The 20,234-nt window shown below is 38.7% G+C and overlaps 1 protein-coding gene across 4 annotated transcripts in view; it reads left to right on the forward strand.

The window, feature by feature from the left end:
* ATP8B4 (ATPase phospholipid transporting 8B4 (putative)) overlaps nt 1-20,234 on the forward strand; it is a 305,912-nt gene that overhangs the window by 250,495 nt on the left and 35,183 nt on the right. For all 4 annotated transcript variants that reach the window (XM_028163557.2, XM_057544467.1, XM_057544468.1 and 1 more), the window contains 6 exons: nt 3,237-3,401; nt 4,376-4,487; nt 6,225-6,330; nt 14,787-14,934; nt 17,730-17,913; nt 18,599-18,822. In XM_028163557.2, coding sequence (XP_028019358.2) covers nt 3,237-3,401; nt 4,376-4,487; nt 6,225-6,330; nt 14,787-14,934; nt 17,730-17,913; nt 18,599-18,822 — 939 coding nt within the window. The remainder of the gene's footprint in view (nt 1-3,236; nt 3,402-4,375; nt 4,488-6,224; nt 6,331-14,786; nt 14,935-17,729; nt 17,914-18,598; nt 18,823-20,234) is intronic.

The raw sequence follows: 20,234 nt of genomic DNA on the forward strand, positions 1-20,234 counted from the left end.
CATGTGAAGAACGGTTCCACAGGAAACTGTGCCAGTGAATGTTTAGAAACTGGCATGTGGACCTACCCCCTACCCTGCCGAGAGCCTGGTCAGTCTCACCGCAGGTGGATTAACACACAGCAGTTGAGAAGTAGCCACTGAGTGTGGGCTCCTGAACTCCGGCCAGGAGAAGACTCAAGACCCCAAGGGAAACCTGTTCTAACTTCCCTACAGCTGGGGACTGTTTCACCTGGGTGACTGGACTGGTTTAGAGAAGAGGAACTGGAGAGTTGCTTTCCCTTGGGTTCCGATGTGTCTGGTACTAATGGAATCTCTTATGGTTACCTCCAGGGAATAGTTCAGGGTCGTGTTTATGTGGTGAGGGGAAAATAATCTCTGTAGCCAGCTTTCTCCTCTAAGGGTTCTCTTATTCAGATCATAAATCATGATGCGTCACGAGTGTTCCCTAGGTTGAAGTTACCAAATGCATACATCCTAAGATTATGCATAGTTTCTTTCCAAAAGCTTTGTAAAGGGAGCAGGGATGGTCTTTGGCACAGCTTTTTTTTTTTTTTTGCAAAAGAGTAAGAGTCTATGAATTAATATGAACATTATCTGATTTAAACCTGAGATTCAAGGGTCTCTATTTGTTTGAGGTTCTGTTTAACCCAATATGAAATTTAAGGGCAGTTGCTCAAAACTCTTATTTTCTCCTTGATTCCTCTCCTTTAAAAAACTATTAAGGAGTGGGATAGGGAGGGTGGGAGGGAGACGCCAAGAGGGAGGGGATATGGGGATATATGCATACGTATAGCTGATTCACTTTGTTATACAGCAGAAACTAACACAACTTTGTAAAGCAATTATACTCCAATAAAGATGTTAAAAAAAAGATTAAAAAATTTTTAAAACTTCCAAAAAAAAAAAAAACCAACTATTGAGGATTCATTTTCTTTGCCAAGCCCTATATTTAACATAAAACATTCCCTGAATCTTTAAACAAACAAACAAACAAATAAAAAAAACTCTGGCTGACTTTAAGTTTAAAGAATGATGGTTTGGTAATATTGGTTACAAACATAGCTATTGTTTTTGTCTTTCCAATAGAGCATTCTTGATTTTCTTTTAATCTTTTCCAGAAGGCTAGCATGGTCTTTTTAAATTTTTTTTTTTTTTATGAAAACAACATTGGAATCATAAGTATTTGATTTTGCCATTGCTCAAACACCAAGGCGCTGGATTTTCATACTAAAGTATGGGAAGCCAAATTTGATCTTTTTATATTTCTGTGCAAAAGATTTATTTTCCAGGTAGTACCAATTTGACTTCCTTTCACTTCATTCACTTTATTCATTTTGACTTCTAAATTCTGCAGTTTTAAATTTATATTTAATTATTGATTTTTGAATTGTTTAATGATAGGAAACGACCTTGTTCAAATGTTCATTTAGAATTCAACTTGTGTTTCATGCACTAATTAAATAACTTAAATCATCTGTCCCCTTTTGTAGTGTCATCTTAGAGCTGATTCACTGCTGTGCAGAACAAAGAGAAAGGCACTGTAATGCCCAGTGCGGTTGCAAGGGAGACGCAAGAGGGAGGAGATATGGGGATATATGTATACATATAGCTGATTCACTTTGTTATACAGCAGAAACTAACACACCACTGTAAAGCAATTATGCTCCAATAAAGATGTTTAAAAAAAAAAAGTTAAAGTCAAAGAAGTGTTTGTGCAAATTATGAGGACAAAAGATCCTTATAAAAGGCAGTAACTAGATTTTCAGATCAGTAGGGGACCCAGTGGTGGTCTTGGAGGAGGGCTTGTACAATGTGATTGCAATATCCAAAGTGCTACCACTGCCTACGAGATAAATTTGGATAATTTTTCTCATGGTCTCTCTGGGCTAAACCACATCACTGCAGTATGCACTGACTTTTCTTTCCATTTACCTAATTAGGGTGTGTCATGGTTTAATTTATGCTTGATTGCAAACCTGTGTCTGTCTCATAAGCCAGAACACAACAGAGAAGACATGCTCTGTGGCAATGCCCAAAGGAGCAGAAATGGCTATGAAAATGCTTACACTGTAGAGGCCCATAAAATGACCACCGGAGGCCTAGGCAAAGTGGGAGGTTTTTAGCATTTCCCCAAGCATTCAACCAACATATGTTTCTAGCTATTGCAGCTGTGTGAAACACTTAGCAACTACCAGCCTCCTATTTTTATTTATTTATTTTCATGTTAGAAGGATAAAGCACTAGAGGTATAATTTAAGATTGTTGGCTTCCTGAGACACTAAAGGAAGAGTATGATCCTCTGATAAATTTGACCTATTATTAAATACTAACTCCATAGAAAATAGTTTCTAGAAAAATAATGATTTTTTAAAAAACTAACTGGACTTGACTGTCACTTTAAACTTTCAACAGTTTTATTATTAAAATTAGGCTTTAATATAGCAAAAAAAGATTTACAGAAGTTCTAGGATGAAAAGTAAAAGTCAGCCTCCATTTCTAGTACTACTTCCTAGAAGCGAACATTTATATTAAACTTTTCTGCCTTTCTCTCTCACTTTTCCCCTAGAGTTATTATTATAACTTTAATTTACATCCTTAAATTTCTATCACCTGACATCTATTTATTCATCTATTATTGAATAAATGTATTTTATTGTGGAAAATTTCAAACATAAACACAAGTAGGACAGAGTTAATTTTAGGCGTGGCTGTATTATTAGGAGGAAGGTGACAAGACTTCGGTGAGATGTCATGCTGCAGCCCCTTGAGAGAGCCTCCTACCTTTGATTTGAGAGCTACGGCTCCTCTGAGGGTCCTTTCTTCTACCCTAAAAGCCGAGGGCCATAGGCCTTGAAACAGGCTGGGTCCCTCACATTGCCAGCAGTGCTTCCTTCAGGCAGAGGATAGGTTAGAAACCAATATGTTGCTTCAAGTGGTTATCTCAAGTCATGGGCACCACTGATCACCTCTCAACTAGGACCCTTCAGAGGGCATTTCAGCAGTCTTAAGGGGGAATGCTAGGTCCCTTGAATGTTTCAACCCAAACAAAACACAAAATAAAAATATCATCTCCCCTTTCCAAGAGGATTAGAAAGTTGGAGGCCAGGATGACTAAGTAGTGCTCTTGAGATAAAATGAATTTGAGTGCAGAACTTCCTACCCATTATTGTCGTTGTTGTTTTATTGCTGTGACTATTGTTTTGGGATGGTTCCTAAGTCTCCGTCTGCCCTGGCAGGAATTTGCAGGAGAAGGCCTTCGAACCTTGGCCATCGCATACAGAGATCTGGATGACAAGTACTTCAAAGAGTGGCATAAGATGCTTGAAGATGCAAATGCTGCCATAGATGAGAGGGATGAACGGATAGCAGGGCTGTATGAAGAAATCGAAAGGGATTTGATGGTATGAGTTTAGAAGCATGATGGTTTGTGTTTACAGAAGGGGTAATATGTGTTTAGAGATCTAGCATGGGAATAATCCATTGGCTAAATCATCTTGCACACAGCAGATGTTACTCTTTCAAACAATGAATCATGCTTTATATGTTGACTTTGAGCTTGCCATATGTGGCCAGAGGATTATTTCTATTAACAGTAGCTTATGCAATTGGAAGTCCCCCAAGAGTAGAAGGTAGTAGACTCCTTATTCTTTGTCAGCCTCTGGTATGTCATGTTTTGTTTGATGTTATGTGTTGTTGTTTTTTTTTCCTCCATGCTTTATAACCCACCTTTTTAGAGCAGGGAAACTTGCCATGAAGAGTGGGGCTCTAGCTGTAAGCCATCCTAGACCCATGAGATTCTGATGATATCTGTACTGTCCAGAGTGTGATATATTCTAGAAACCACTCTTCCCTGAGGCCCTAGTGGCCAGGATGCTTAGCTATTGTGAGGCACTAGGGAGCACACCTTGCTCATCTTTGGATGAAATATTGCACAAGAACCTTCACTTTTTAGTTTATGGCATCTGATGGGTTTGTTAATTTAAGAGAATGGCTCTACTTTTTTTGTGATCCTGACTCTGAGATGAGGGCTCTCCTTTGTACCCTTCCATGTTAATATAATTGGGGGATTCTTAAGTCCTTAGAAGCCCGTATTATGCTAATATGTTATCTGAGCATATCAGATCCCTCATGTAAATTCTAACTCCCAGGATCTCTGCATTAATTGGAATGCCCATCAGTTGCCTTGATTAGGGAACCTCCTTCTAGGGTCCTTCCCAGCGCACCTCTGTACATAATAGGATGCTTGTTATATCAGTGCATCATACTCTCCATCTTCAATTCATGTCCCTTGACCTCTAAACTCTGTGACTGAAAGCCGTGGATGTTATGGGTATATTTTGCATGCATTAACATGAGGTATTCTTTTTTAATGAAGCTACTAGGTGCCACTGCTGTAGAAGATAAGTTACAAGAGGGTGTTATTGAAACGGTTACAAGCTTATCACTAGCCAATATTAAGATCTGGGTCCTAACAGGAGACAAACAAGGTAATTTGAAAATAGATGATGATGTTTTGACAAGGGGGCAATAATTTCTGTGGTAAAATTTTAATTAACCAGAAAGCTCAATTAAGGAGACATTTGCCCAGTCCTCCGCATAGGAGAGAGTTGAAATACAAAAAGGAAAGCTCATATATTGCAAGAATTTACTATCAAACTAACAAAATATCTTCTATAGTATACCCTGGGGCCAGTTGAGTTTCAGCTCAATTGCCTCTTAAAAATAATAGTTATACCCATAGGCAACAATGGTATTAAAAATGTTGAACTATTGGTTTGTATGTGCACTGCTCCTGGTTAGGAGAGGGAGTGGCACAGCTCTGAAGCAGGACATTGGAGACCTCAGCATTACTTCTTTAGTTTCTTCATGGTAGGAAGGTTTGGGAATCTTAGAGGAGGGGTAGGCTTTGGAGAGGCTCAAGGAAGCAGCTGTTTATCAGCTGGTATGGAAATATTTTGGTATTTTAACAACTACCACAGCTGTACCAGTGCAATCTGGCTGAATTCCAGGACTGCCCATGCAGTTGTACAAGGAGACCTGACCCACTTTCAGGCATGACAGTACGCCAAGTCATCAGAGAATCATTACGTTCAGAATACTGTGTTTCCTAAGAAAGCAAAGGGGATCAATACATTTTGGATCTATTGCTAGCAGTGGTTAAAACAAAAATGATTTTCTGCTTGGCCATCAGTGGACCAGAAATATTCAGTTAACTGGCACATACGTTTTTAAGATTCTATCTAACTTTTTTAGAACATTGGAGTATTTGCAGATATGATAAATCAGTTCTCTATATGTTCACTCAAATCACTGATTACAAAAAATAAACCATAGAGAGTCGAGCTCTGTGTTGTGTTATTAGACTTCCTAGAGTTTGATGTTGATCAGTGGGTACAGCTGTTCAATTAGTTATGAATATCCACAAGTTTACTGTTTAGCTTTCATTTCTGTGGTTTCTACAAAGGACATGCTGAGGTTTTATCCATTGTCTTCCTTGACTTAGGACAAACCTAATGATTCTATAGAATTCGCTGAAGTCTAACGACTCAGTAAAATTAGAATCAGATGATTATATTGCAGATGAAAGGGGGTACTTAACTATCCTAGGCTCCATTTCTACAAAATTAGAGGAAGGACTGGTCAATATCATGTAATACTCTAGTTATCTAGTAGCAGCAGTCCTGGTTTTTTTTGAGGTGATAGCCACATTCCAAATTTCTATTCACTTAATGCAAATATGGCAATGTTGCATGTGGAAGAACTAAAAAATTTTGTAAGATCATTTTTGCTGTTCAACTGAACATTTTGTGAGATTTTTTTTCAATTTGTCTATTATATCAGATTGAATAATAGCTAAGTTTAGTATTTCAGCTCTCTAAAGGCAGTATTTGAGACTTCTGGTAAAATTTTTTAAATGTATACATTTTACTAATCACAAGATCTTGGGGTATTTTCATGAGTACTCATTTTGGGAATCAAAAAGTTTTTTAAAAAACTAGATGAGAATGCTGAGGATTCACAGATGTTGCTATTTCTCCATGGATTTAACAAATCTTTGAATTTCTCCCTGGGCTTCTTGTATTTTGTCACCGATCATGCCCCCTTTGAAGTTAAGGAGGCCTGTAGGCTCTAAGGAAATAGAGCAAGGGCCTCAAAACTTTTATGAGAAGGTACTTACGTTATTAAGTAATGTTCTAACTGAAGTCGGCTTTATTATGTATCAGAAACTGCCATCAATATTGGCTATGCCTGCAACATGCTGACTGATGACATGAATGATGTGTTCATCATAGCAGGGAACACAGCCGTGGAGGTCAGAGAAGAACTCAGGTAAGTGCTAGAGGAAGGAGGAAAGGAAGAGAGGGAGGGGGAGGGGAAAGGAAGATCTGATAGTTGAGAAAGAGGAAAATCCCATTTGAAGAAGAACATTTTAAAAGTCTGCCTAATTATTTCCCCAGAACTTCAAAAAGTGCTGTCTTATAACAATTTTTGCTTGCTGGTGCTCGTAGGAGCTTCTCTAAACTCAGCCCACTTTGGGTCTGGCCAAATGGCTTAGAGACCAACTGCTTTGCTGCTTGCTTTTGCTACAGTCTCGAGGGGCAGCAGTGGGGCACGATGGGCTTCCTTCACGTGCCTCCATCATTTAACTTTTGTTCCTGAACTTTGAAAAGAAAGGAAGCCTTAACTGTCAGCACCCCACTTGATACTTATAGATGGAATCTCCCAACTTTTTTACACTGTCTTACTCACTCTAGAAAACGGCTATATCATGCTGGTTAGAAGCTATGACTGGAGACTCCATATGTATTTGCCAAATCAAAGTTGGGAAATCTCATGATTACTGACATAATTTTATTATTATTATTTCTATAAGTTTAACAAGAAAGTCCATAGGGTCTATTGGGAAAATATTAACAATTTATTTAATAATGAATAGTAATTAAATTTTTTACCTCGAGAAAATCTTTTTCTTTATATGACTTTTTGTTTTGGGGGGAATTTAACTCTTGCTGAAGGAAGATAGATGTAAACAGATCAAGATTCTAATGAGCCTATTGCTAAATGCTTTGAGATAGTGCCTGGGACCCTATGGTAAGCAGTAGACATGCATTCTCTTGTTTCATTCTCAAAGCAACCCAGTGGAAGGCGTTATCATTATCCTTGTTTTACAGATTAGGAAGTTGAGGCACACATAGGGTAAATAATGTGCCCAAAGCTTCACAGCCGGTCAGTGGTTCAGCTGGGGTTGAATCTAGGCAGCATGGCCCCAGAGCCTGTGCACCCACTCACTTGTCACGTGTCTCACTGAACACACCTTGGGTGTATTCTTACTCTCTTTGAATAGCTAATATAAAAAATGCAGTTGTTGAGGCATATGGCTGCTTCACTTGAGGTCAGACACCAGGTTAGCAACTAGAGCAGAATGGATTTCAGGGAGAGACAGCAGGTGTAAGAGGAAGAGTACAGACTCTGTGTGAACTGGAGCCAAGTTGGAATCTCATCTTCGTGCTCCTGGCTGGCTAAGTGACTTTTGAGATGCTATTCGACCTCTCTTTGTTTGGTTTCCTCATTTGTAAAATGGGACAACATACAAATACCTACCTTATAAATTATTTTATTTGAGGGATTAATATAAGAACGTAAAGCTTTACGGCCATTCGGTGGGCATCCTTCTTGCCTTCCCTCCTCTCTTTCCACTTCCTCCCTTCCTCTTGCCCTCTTTCTTCAGCCATTGTTCTCAATCTTTCCACCAAAAATGACTAATTTTTAAAAATATTTCCCCGGGGCTTCCCTGGTGGCGCAGTGGTTGAGAATCTGCCTGCCAATGCAGGGGACACGGGTTCGAGCCCTGGTCTGGGAAGATCCCACATGCCGCGGAGCAGCTAGACCCGTGAGCCACAATTACTGAGCCTGCGCATCTGGAGCCTGTGCTCCGCAACAAGAGAGGCCGCGATAGTGAGAGGCCCGCGCACCGCGATGAAGAGTGGCCCCCACTTGCCACAACTGGAGAAAGCCCTCACACAGAAACGAAGACCCCACACAGCCAAAAATAAAAAAAAAAAAAAAAAATGTACTAAAAAAAAAAAAAAAAAAATGTTAGCTATAAAAATATTTCCCCAATAGACCCTATGGAGTCTATTATGAAAATTATATAAATAATAATAATAAAATTATATCAGTCACAGTTAATTAGATTTCCTAATTTTTATTTGGCAAAGACACACATAATCTTCAGTCACAGCTTCTCACCAGTGTGATATAGCAGTTTTTTACACCAGGTTGCTGTAAGGTAGCTGAAAGGAAAATAAAACTTTAAAAACTTAGGGAGTCTCTACATTCTTATCATAGAAAATTCTACACTTTTCATTAACCTTCTTAAGATACTGAAAACAACATGGTGACTCCCAGTACAAATTTTATGGATCCTCTTCCTCTGTTGATTACATTGAATAACAATATTGCAGGTTGATGGAACAGCGCACACAAAGGCATACAGACATGAAAGATATGTTATATTCCAGGAGCAACCTGTCAAGTTGTAGCTGGAGTGTACTACAGAGTTATGGGCGGGGATAATTTTTCAGAGATGAAGTGGTGATAGATTGAGTGTTAAGCCGAAGTGAATACACTTTATCCTGAAGGTACTGGATGGATGGAGGGGACTTCTAAGCAGAAAAGAGACAAATCCAATTTTGCACTTTAGAAATAACACTCTAGTGGCAGGATAGATGGAGTATGTTGGACGGAAAAATGAATGGGATGGGGAGATGGATCAAGAAGCTGTTGGAATACTCAAGTTTAGGGGTGATGAGGGTTGAACTAAGGCAGCGAGGTGGTAAGAACGGGCAAGGAAAAAGTGGAATGAAATTGACAGCTGTTTCGGAGGTAGAATGGATAGGACTTGGAATTCGATTTGATGTGAAGAGACGTAGAAGGAGGCTCTGTCATTTCTAGCTTGTCTGCCTTCACAGCCTGGAATACACTGAGCTGTGCAAGAACAGAAACTCATTGAATTTTCTAAAACTGAACTTGAACCCCTTTTCTGCCTGATGACAGAACAATTAAGTTAGGCACTTTGGGTAAATTTAGTTCACGTCTAGGATGTGCAATTGCCTTACCTGTCACTGATCCTCAGCGTCTATCCAGTGCCATCTGGCACTTCCCATTTCTGTGTCCGTGTCTGGTCTCTGGTCTCTGGGTTGCTGGCTGTCCCTCTTGGCTGACTTCCGCATCCTCCTGGGGAAACATGGAAGTTTAGGGGCTCTTCCTTACCTCTCTGTGTCTGAGAAGTGCTCTCACATGGTTACCTCTCTTCCTGAAATCCCTTTCTTCTACTACCCTCCATGTCACCGTGCTTCAGTGGCAACGCATCCATACTCAGATTCCCAAAAACTTATCTGAGAATTCCATTATCCTTTCCCAGTCCAAGGTGTGGGTCAGCACCCAGGCTTCTTTTAGTGATTCACGAGCATCTAACCTCCTCTTCAAAGTCCCTCTCCTCTAGGCTGGATGGGAAATGGAGAAAAGGAGTCATTTTTTTCTAGTCTGTTGCTTAGGGCCACATTTTATGCCCTGATTCCTTTAAGGATTAGTTTTTTGACACTTGAAGAAACTTTTCTCTTCCCTCTCAAAAAGCCCAATTAGTGGAATTCCAGATTGCTGGAATTCAGGATGACAATGCTGCTGTGAATTTCAGGAGTCTATTTTGGTACTCAGAAAACAAAATCTTGACTCTTTTGTTTTCTCTGTACTTGGCTCTGTCAGATCCCCCGAGGCAAGGTATGTTTCTGAGTAAACAGAGAGGGTCATCTGTGGTGGCCGCGGTGATTGCAGAAGGGGTGGGGAACCGAAGTTAATTTCTCAAGATTTTATCCAGCCACATGTGGTTGACTAAGTAGGTGACATAACTGTCATTACGTGGAAGGAATGTGGAGAAAAATGAATTCTTATATACTGTTGTTGGGAGTGTAAGTTGGTAGAAACTTTCTAGAGGGTGAACTAGCAATATATTTCAAAATTATGTATGTACACAGTTTTGACCCAATGATTCTTACTTCTGGGAATTGTCCTTAAGAAAAATAAATGGACAAATGTATGTGTGTTTGTGTGTACGTGTGTGTGTTTGTATACATACATACATATTGTGGCATCGATTATGATAATAGGATATTAGAAATTGCTCAAATACCCAGCCACAGGGCTTTTGTTAATTACTATGATATATAGATGGAGTGAGATGCTATGCAGTCTTAAAAGTGATTATGTGTTTTTTGACATTGGAAGATGTCCACGATATATTTAAGTGAAAAATGAGTTTATGAAATTTCATGCATAACATGATCCATTTTTTCAAAAAAAGTATATATGTATGTATGTATGTATACGTATAAAACACTATACATCTATATCCATATCTATCTACCTACCTCCCCATCAAGTTCTCGAGATCATATACATACAGTTGTTCTCTCTTGGTGCTACAATTGTGGATCATGTTTGCTTTCTTCGTTATGGCTCTTTGTGTTATCTGAAGTTGTAATAGCGTCCATACAATACTTTTACAATTAGGAAAAAAACCAAAAGATTATCTCCATTTTTTTTTTAGTGAGAAGAAAAAAAATATTCAGAGGGAAAAAAATAAAGATTTTCCACCTACACTAATTATTTCAGGACTCTTGAGGCCACACCTTGTTTAACTTGCTGGCAAATAATGTTTATGTCAACTCAGATATGGAGATTACCCCATTCTGAGACTCTACGGCAGAGAGGCAATGAATGGTAGAAAATTCTGTATGAGAAGAATCAATACATTTATAGTATGCATTTGCTTAATGTTAGGGGGAAAAAACAGCATCCAAGAAAAGTTATTACTGGAGCTGCTGCTCTCTATAATCCTAATCTTGGCTACTTATTTCTAAAGCCATGGTTTTGGGGATGAAATACTGAAATAGTAAATTTACACCACTCAATTTTCTTGTGTTACACCTTTGAGTTCAGTGGGAGTTCATGCAAAAACATTAAAAAGAAGTATCAGAAAGAATAGGATCTAAGTGATAGTAACTATTGGGAGGAAATGACCTAAATGCTCATATTTAAATCTGTCAAATATGTTTCAATTATTTCATAAACATTGATATGTAATTTTCATGCATATCATGCATGTATACAGCTTGTTTCAAATTTAATGTCATGAAAATGTTTTAGACACATTGAGTCCTGGGTTAACTTTGCTGCCATAGCTGCTTTAGTATTCAGGGCATACCCAGAAATCTACAATTAAACCCTGTTATGCTTTCTCCAAAGATTACTGCATTGATTACATTTCCTCAATACATATGTCTTCTGCCCAAAGAAAAGCGGACTGAGGATGTCATTTTGCTTGGGCTGACAAGCAAACCCATTACATGTTTCATTTTTGTTGCATTGATCACATGTTTTATTGTTAGGAAAATTAATTAAACCAGGAAGTGACCCTACTGCTTCTGAGTAGTATCCTAGTGATATACCTAGGAACTGACATTTCCTCTTTAATCAACAAAATACATATTGCATTTTTTGCACACCTACTTGATGGAAAGTTATTGTTTGAATGAGCAGGGTTCATAAATGCAAATGGCTCCAGGGCCAGGCAGGTAATATTAGTTGTGTGATCTGGGCTGCACAAGGCATTATGGAGTGTTTGGGGCTTTGGTGAAGGCGAATAACACGTTGTCCGTAAATTCATACGGATTCTTTTTAAACATTATGCAGGCCAAACAAAATGCACCTTGTTCCTAATTCCCAATTTCTAGTCACCCTGGCAAAATGTTTTAGTAAGTTTAGTTTCTATCATAAATTGTAAAATTTTAGAGTACTCAGTAATATTGGAGACCTTCCAGTACAGCCTGGTACAGCTGCCCGAGTTTTCATAATGGTATCAACCAGTGTGATTCGCTGGTATCATTCCCCTAGATTCTAATAAAGATACCACTTCAGGGGTTGAGTATCTTATAGGTCACACAGTTAATAAGGGATGAAACTCGGGCTTGACATCAAAATTTCATGTACTTTCTCCCTTTCTCTACTGTTGGCAGTGTACTCTTTTCCCCTAACTGGTGCTCTAGCACTATGCCTTTTTCCCAACCTAGAGGCAGCCTGTAGCTAACTACGTGTAAACCTTTGGGTGCAGTAGACAGAGCACTAGGAATTTGAAGACCTGGGTTCTCGCCTGGGTCTGTAACTGACTAATCAACTGGCTAGAGGTCAGATAACTCAACTGCGGGCATATGAGATATCAGAGGCAGACCTTGGGCCTGAAGCCAGATCTCCAGGTTTCAAGCCCAATGCTCATATCAAAGTCAAAATTGTATTCGTCTAAACATGACGTCATGGTTTCATTCTATTTTCTAACAGGTCATTTTAAGGTTTGAATATAGAGAGCCTTAAGAAGACTGACAAAATGACTCTTTCTCCTACCATCTCTTTTCTTTATAGATTGCATGTAAGCCAACGTGGGCCTAACTGTGCTTTGCTGTGTTTGTGGTGGCATGGGGCTGTGAATGCCAAAGTCGCCTCAACCGATAATGCCTTTCTGCATGCCAACATTGTAACAGACTGCCCTTCATTACAGAGCTTGGAAAAATCAGGCACTCTTCTGTTTTAGCATTTGCTACTTGTATTCTGTAGTAAAGCATTGTGTATCATGCCTGCAAAAATGTATAGTTCATATTCCACAAAGGGAGTTATGTGTCGCTTTTTCCCTCCTAATAAATTGTTTGGCGAGGACCAGCTGGTGTTTGAAGAGCTAAGTTCCAGGAAGAAAAAGAAATGACAGCTATAGAGCATGGGCAAAGGGCTGGCCTGTGTGGAGGGAGTGCGGTGGGAATTTAAGCAGAGCCGGAAACACTGTCCCTTTTCTGCCCGGAAAAGGGTTCATGTGAGATGTTAGGAAGACAGTTTAGGGGAAAAAAATCCTAAGTAAATAGAATTTCAGCCAATACTTTGATGAACTTCACCCTTCTTTGGAATGTTTTCATTCTCTGGGGGAAAACAGAGTTTGAGTCATTTATACAGCAAGTGAGAACTTTACTGAAAAGGAAACTTCAGGAGATGTTTGCCCTTTGGTGCTTTCTGAGGACCTAATTTATGAGCTCTGCAACACTGTCAGAGAAATGTTCATTTTGGAGGAACTTGTCTCTCTTGCTTTCTTCATTATATGGACTGTAAATTTTCATGACTGTGAGGAGGATTCCCTGACATGATTATCTGATGCAAAAGCCCTGCATCTCCCACTTAAAACAATGATTTTTCGTGTCTGTTCTCCCTCCCGCTCCCCTCCTTAACTCCCTAAACTTCACACATAGCACTCTGACTTTATAAATCTTTTTCTTCGATTCTGCAAACTGATTGCTAAAACGTATAATATCATCATCCCTGGAGCCAAGGGCATGTAACCTTTGGGTTCTCTGGGTTCCTAAATGCAGGATGTGATTTTGGTCCTGGACAGCAGAAGGAGATGTTGAGCCAGAAGATGTGTTTTTTTTTTAAAAAAAAACTTAACTTGTAAACAATTAGTGTTACATTTTCAAATAATTAGAAAGCTGAGGGCTAAAATGATTGTTTTTGTAATGTGAACATTCTCTTCTTTCAGAGGAGTCACAGCAAAAAACCATTTAAATAAATGCTTTCTACATAAGATGGGTCTTTGGGGAACCATTTCATTTTGCTGTAAGGCAAAACATCCATTTTCTGGCCTGTCTCTCACTCCCCATTCTGTCCTGGGCACTTGTTTTGTATATGCTAGTTGTGACCTAAAGTGTTGGTGGCTGGCTTTGGCACTCAACTTCCGGAGCGCCGACTGTGTAGTTCCCCGGTTGTGATCGAAAGTTCTAGCAATCATGTCAGCTTGCCCTATGTTGCTTCAGAGCCTGTCATCCAAGGGGTTCGGAGAGGAAATTTTCCTTCCTTTAAAGGCATTGTCTTTGCATTTTGAAGAGAAGAATAAAATGCCACTTCTAACGGTGTGAAGTCACCATACAATCTTCCTCTTAAACAGCAGAGATGGTTGAGTTGTGGTCAGGGTTGTTCTAGGGCTGATTAGATCTAGGACACTGGAGAGAGTTTCCATTTGGAACTACCCTCTACACTTTGGTGTCTGTAGTTTCTTTCCCAGAAGATTTATTCTATTGTTTCAGCTGATGAGTACAATTTTCACTTAAAATATTCCATTATGTTATAATGACTATGCCAATTCAGTAAATGCCATTATTTGTTTTTATTGTCAAATTTCTAAAAGATGTGCTTCTCAGAAGACTGCCGTTTTAAGTTGGATCATATTACATTGTTCTACAAGTTGATTAATTTATTTTATATACAGAATTCCCTGGAATTCCTAGAAGATTTCATCAGTTGTCTTTAGTCTTTCCCTTTGCATTGTTTAACAACATCAGGTGCCAGATCAGTGGTTCTTAAGTCCATGAAGCTCAGGTAACCCTATGTATCAAATTTATCAAGAGCCCCTAGTTCAAGCCAGCTCAGGATGATGATTTAGCTTTTAGGTAATTTAAAACCTTCGAGATGATTCTGTTTTCCTTATGTTTACCCTCCTACTTCCTGGAATTTGCAAATTTGCTATGGTATCCTCATCACAAAGAATTATCCAGCTAGCTTACTGAAACTGTATCTCATGCAGCAGTCTGCCTGAATAGTGATGAAATGAATTTACCTCTAGGCCAGTCTCTCCTTAGAGTTAATAGGTATGCTCTGTATACTTTGTTATGATTTGCCTTCCTCCCCTCTCCTTTAAGGAAAGCAAAGGAAAATTTGTTTGGACAAAACAGAAGTTTTTCCAATGGCCATGTAGTTTTTGAAAAAAAGCAGCCGCTGGAGTTGGACTCAGTTGTAGAAGAAACCGTAACAGGGGATTATGCCTTAATCATAAATGGCCACAGTTTGGTGAGTTCGTTTAAGGCTTTTTTGTTTCTTTTTCTCCACCCCAATAATCATTTCTTTTGTGCTGTCATAATGAAATCTTCTTTTGTGTATTCAAAACAAATGACACTACTAGAAATAGGGCATATGCACTGATTTCCTGTTTGCAAAGGAAAGGGAAACTTCTAATATATATTTCATACATTATTGCTTGAACCACCACAGTGAAGGGGAGGATCTGAAGAAATACTGAATTCAGAGGATATCAACCTTGTCTAAATGACTACAGACCATTTAGCAGTACTGTTTAAGTGCTTTTCTGAGGGAGAGTGTCACAGCTCCCTGTTGTTTAATTAAAATAATGCAACTGGATGGATGTATTGCAATTATTGCTCTTGCTAATGTTTGTGATTTGCAGAGCACAACCTGACCTTCGTATAATTACCACACCAAATTATTGCCATTAAGATACCGCTAGTGGTTTTTCTAAATAGCAGTATTTTAGAGCGATGCCAAACAATTTGCTTTGATTAGGAAATCTGGTTCTTGTCGTAATAGAATAAACTTGCATTGTACTTTTAATGTAGTTCAGGTTCCAAATCTTGAACAAATATCAAAAGCTCTTCTGAGTTTCTAATTTAGAAAACAAAAGCTCTGATTGTACTCCAGTGAAATTATCATTTATATGCACAAAGAGCTAATCTCACATCTTTCTCTGGCTTTGATGATCATTTTTCACTTTTTGGAGTTTGGAAAATAAACGTATCTTCTTGTAGACAGTTTCTTAGAGGACAAAAGAAGTTGGAAATGAGTATATTGTATTTCCCCCCTTGTGATCAGCTGTCTGTTAGCTCTTAGTGCTTAGAGCGTTATCCAGCTGGATTCCAGACGTAATGATGTGTTGCCTTCTACACCATGGAAAGTTACAGAGCTCAGTTGCAGGCCAAGCTTAGTTGAAAGTTTGTCCAGATGACACGAACTTCTCCTTTGCACAAATGAGCAGCAACTGAAAATTCTAAGCCTGTCAGCTGGGACTTAGAGTTGGTGGTCTTCGAGCTGAATTGCCCAGGGACCAACCACAATAGGGAAAGGGTCCCTAATGACTTGTGCTTTGACTTTCCCTCAGGCTCAGAGAGGCCAGTGTGTGGGCGGTTAGAGTACTAAGGTGATAACACACATGATTCTCTGTCTCTAAATCTGTTGAAAGAAAGAGCTAAGATAGACACTCTTCAAGAACCCCCTCAGCTTCAAAGCCTGAAGCTTATGAAACCATGAAATGTCATTTTTAATTTAAGGAGAATTGACTGTGTTTCTGCTAGTATGGTCAGAAGTTTTTTTAAAAAATCATGATTCCAATTTGCTCAAATCTTGATGCTTTGCAGAATGTAATTGGGTCTTTCTTTCTCACAGTCTGTGTCTAGGTTTTTCACTTGTTGATAATAAAGAAAAAAGAAAAGAGAGAGATGGGAACCATTCTGAGCAAGACAGCCAGTTATACGCTTTCTCTTTCAGAGAGGGTAATTATATTTGAGAAAGCTAACTCACAATTTCCCCTAAGAATTGTAGGCTTTGACATGAGAATTTTCTACACTAGAGTCATGTTTTTATACTCATTCACCCATCCTTCCATTCATCCCATTAACATTCATTAAGCATGCCCAGGTCACCGTGCTAGAGCCTGAGGATAAGGATATGAAGAGAACACAGTCCTTGTTTTAGGGATTGTCATCTGGTGAGAGCTAATCTCACAGTGGTATGACAAATACTATAAGGAGGAATGGACACAGTGCTTTGAGAGCATAGAGGCAAAGCAGCACATTGAGTTCCTCATGGGAAAATCAGGGAAGACTTCCTGGAGGAAGTGATGTTTTCAGGTAGAGGAGACAGCAAGTGCAAAGGCACAAAGGCAAGAAAGAACCTGCCAAATTATGGAAGCAAGCAACTTGGCCTGACAGGAGTAAAGAGTAAACCTGAAGGTGGTGGTAGAAGATAGACTCAAAAGGAATATAAGGGCCAGAGTGTGAATGGGCTGTGAACATCTTGCTAAAGATTCATTCAAAGATAATGATGAGTCAAAATTTAGGTGGATTCCTGTTTTCTCTTAATGTGTTTATTAAATAATGTAGAGATGTTTTCTAGAAAAAAATTGTATTTAATTGCAAAGGATTATGTTCTCTTTTTCAGTCCTTCTTTGGTATGTCTAAAGGCTCTGATGTATTTGGAGAAGTGCAAGGGTGTAAATGGTTGGGGAACCCTGTCTGAGAAACAGGTTGCATGCCACCCTTTGCACAGGCCTCTCTTGATTTCAGACACTATGTTCTTCAAGGGCTAATCTCCAGATCATCTGCTTCTCATTTGCTCTCACATTAACAACCACAACAAAAAACACTAAATATACAAAACAACAGTGCAAAGGAAACAAAAATGTCATCATGTAGAACAAACAAATCATCATTTTGTAGTTCATTCTAAACTTGGTGAGGTGACGGATTGGTTCTGTCCTTTGCTTTCCCTTATTTTAGTGGATTCCGGACCTTTTCCGGCATTCAACTGCATCTCTCCAATGCAGCACGATAATGCATCAAGGAAGACACACAGGGCACTGCGTCTTTTACTTTCATGGTAAAATTCCTTGGCACTAAGTAGGAGTTCAATACTCTTTTCTTTTGTTGTTTGTGTGGCCCTGAGTCAACAATGACGTGTTGAAGTGAATTAAACTGTTTAGAAATCAGCTGAGAAACAAGAAATCTGCTTCCCAAATGACATCTCTCATTTATTATTTCTCGTTCTATTGTGGATTAAAAAAAAAAATAACCTAGGCCCATGCTCTAGAAAATGATGTCAAGAACGATCTTCTAGAACTTGCCTGCATGTGCAAGACTGTGGTTTGCTGCCGAGTCACCCCTCTCCAGAAAGCTCAAGTAGTAGAGCTGGTGAAGAAGCACAGAAATGCTGTCACTTTGGCCATAGGCGATGGAGCCAATGACGTCAGCATGATCAAAAGTAAGGGGACATTTGCTCAATGGGGCGTGCTGCAGACCTGGAGCTCCCAGGTTCAGCACTTGGCAATATGTAATGGAGATTGCATTGCAATTTAATTTTCCCAGTGTTTCTGAAATGAATACTTTTAGGGCTCAATTCATCCACCATTATTAGCATTCATTAAAAAAAAAAAGAAAGAAAACACCTTGTCTTTAATTAAATCATTTATGTATTGGTCACTGTTTGGAGAAACAAGTAGCTGTGGTGTAGAGGAATGAACATTAGATACACAGTCCCAACACTAAGGTTTAGTCCCAGCTTTGCCACTTACAAATTGTAAAACTTTGTTCAAGTTACTGAACTTGCTGAGCCAATTTTCTCTTTTGTAAAACTAGGATAAATACCTATCATGAGTGTTTCATGAGATAATGTATGGGAAAAATTATAAATGCTATGGGTTTCTGTGAATAAATAATAACATACAAGAAGAGTGATAGGGGAATTCCCTGGCGGTCCAGTGGTTAAGACTTGGCGCTTCCACTGCTGGGGGCCCGGGTTTGATCCCTGATCGGGGAATTAAGATCCCGCAAGCCGAGTGGCATGGCCAAAAAATAAAAAAATAAATTAAAAAAAGAGGAGGGATAGGTTCCCCAAAGAGGTTGTGTCTTTGTTTGGGGAGTGAAACTGTCCCTCTTCTCCTTTGTAGGTGCTCACATTGGCGTCGGCATCAGCGGCCAGGAAGGACTGCAGGCAGTCCTAGCCAGCGACTACGCATTTGCACAGTTTAGATACCTCCAGAGGCTTCTCCTTGTTCATGGAAGGTGGTCCTATTTCCGAATGTGCAAATTCTTATGCTATTTCTTCTATAAGAATTTTGCATTCACACTTGTGCATTTCTGGTTTGGTTTCTTCTGTGGTTTCTCAGCCCAGGTTGGTAAAAAAGTTTCTTTCTTTTATACGATCCCCTGGATTGTAGATGACTGTTATACATGGCTCTTTACTAATCAGTAGCGATCATTTTTATACGTCTAATATAAATGACAGTGTGACAAATTATGTAATTGATAGTTGACTTGAGCTTTGAACCCAAGAAGAATATATATTTAGCTAGAGTTTTATTTTTTGCTTATTTACATAGTAACTAATGACGACTCCTTCCTACGCATTTTAAAGTTTTTATTGAAATTTTGGGTATGATGACAGGTAAGCTTGATGCAGAGTTTTAATTCAGAATCTGAGAAACACTAATAAGAAAAGTTGAGGCATATCTGTTGGAAAGATGATCACTCACCCAACACACTGAATGTAAATATTTTAAATCAGGGGAAGGAATTGCTACCCTGACCTCAAGGCTGTTTGACAGCAATTCATCAGCTAAAAATTGACCCATAGATTATGTTGGTAGCAAGCAAGAAAAATTAGCAGATTCGTAAATTAGGATTCTATTTTTATATCTACTTTTAGACATTTTAAAGGTTACTTAACCCCATATCTTGGATATCAGGAAAGTTTTGACCCTGGGTATCAACTGTAAAATGTAAGACTTATAGCATTTAAATATATTTATGAATAAAAAATGGCATCAATAGTTTAAACAACAGCAACAAAAGAAAAAGGTTGTCCTTGAGAATGAAATGGTAACCATAACTATCATTAGAGATTTCTTCAATTGTTCTTCCTTCCTCTTGTTTTAGTTACTGGTTTCAATGATATACATGGAGCTAATTTTTTCAATTATTTTATTCCAGAAAAATTGAGTATGAATTAAATCTTGACATTTTATGTTATCTTAAATGTGCCAAGGGAGATTAGCAAATCCCTTTTGTAATGAAAGTAGGTTTTGGACATTTTCCCCTTTTTCTGAGAAGTTGAGATTTCCTAAAGGCACATCCATACCCATTTCTAATTTTCTCTTTTAAGAGGTGCATTCTTCGTGGACATGGCAAAATGTGATCTCATAAATTTTATTAGCTGTCCACATTGTGGAGATTTGAAGGTTTTATTTCCAGGATTTTCAGAAAAGTAGATAGGCTTGTCAGGAGAGTGGCAAGTAGTAATTTGTTATTGTCTGTTGGAGAAGAATAGGCAGCAAGTCAATGACAGTGCCCATGTAATGGCATAAACGTTTTGATGTCATCTGCTAGGTGGAATCATGATATTGCTGACACCAACAAGTAGGGATAAAAGCAAATTGCAAGTATAGCTAACACTTAGAGAGCACTTACTATGTGCCAAGCATCGTTTAAATGTTTTGACTGTATTAGCTCAATACTTATAATAACCGTATGAAGTAGGTTTTTAAATTGTGGTCTATGTCAGTTTTAAAAAAATAATTTAAAAAT

Source organism: Balaenoptera acutorostrata, chromosome 3 (genome assembly GCF_949987535.1).
Source record: "Balaenoptera acutorostrata chromosome 3, mBalAcu1.1, whole genome shotgun sequence".
Lineage (NCBI taxonomy): Eukaryota > Metazoa > Chordata > Mammalia > Artiodactyla > Balaenopteridae > Balaenoptera > Balaenoptera acutorostrata.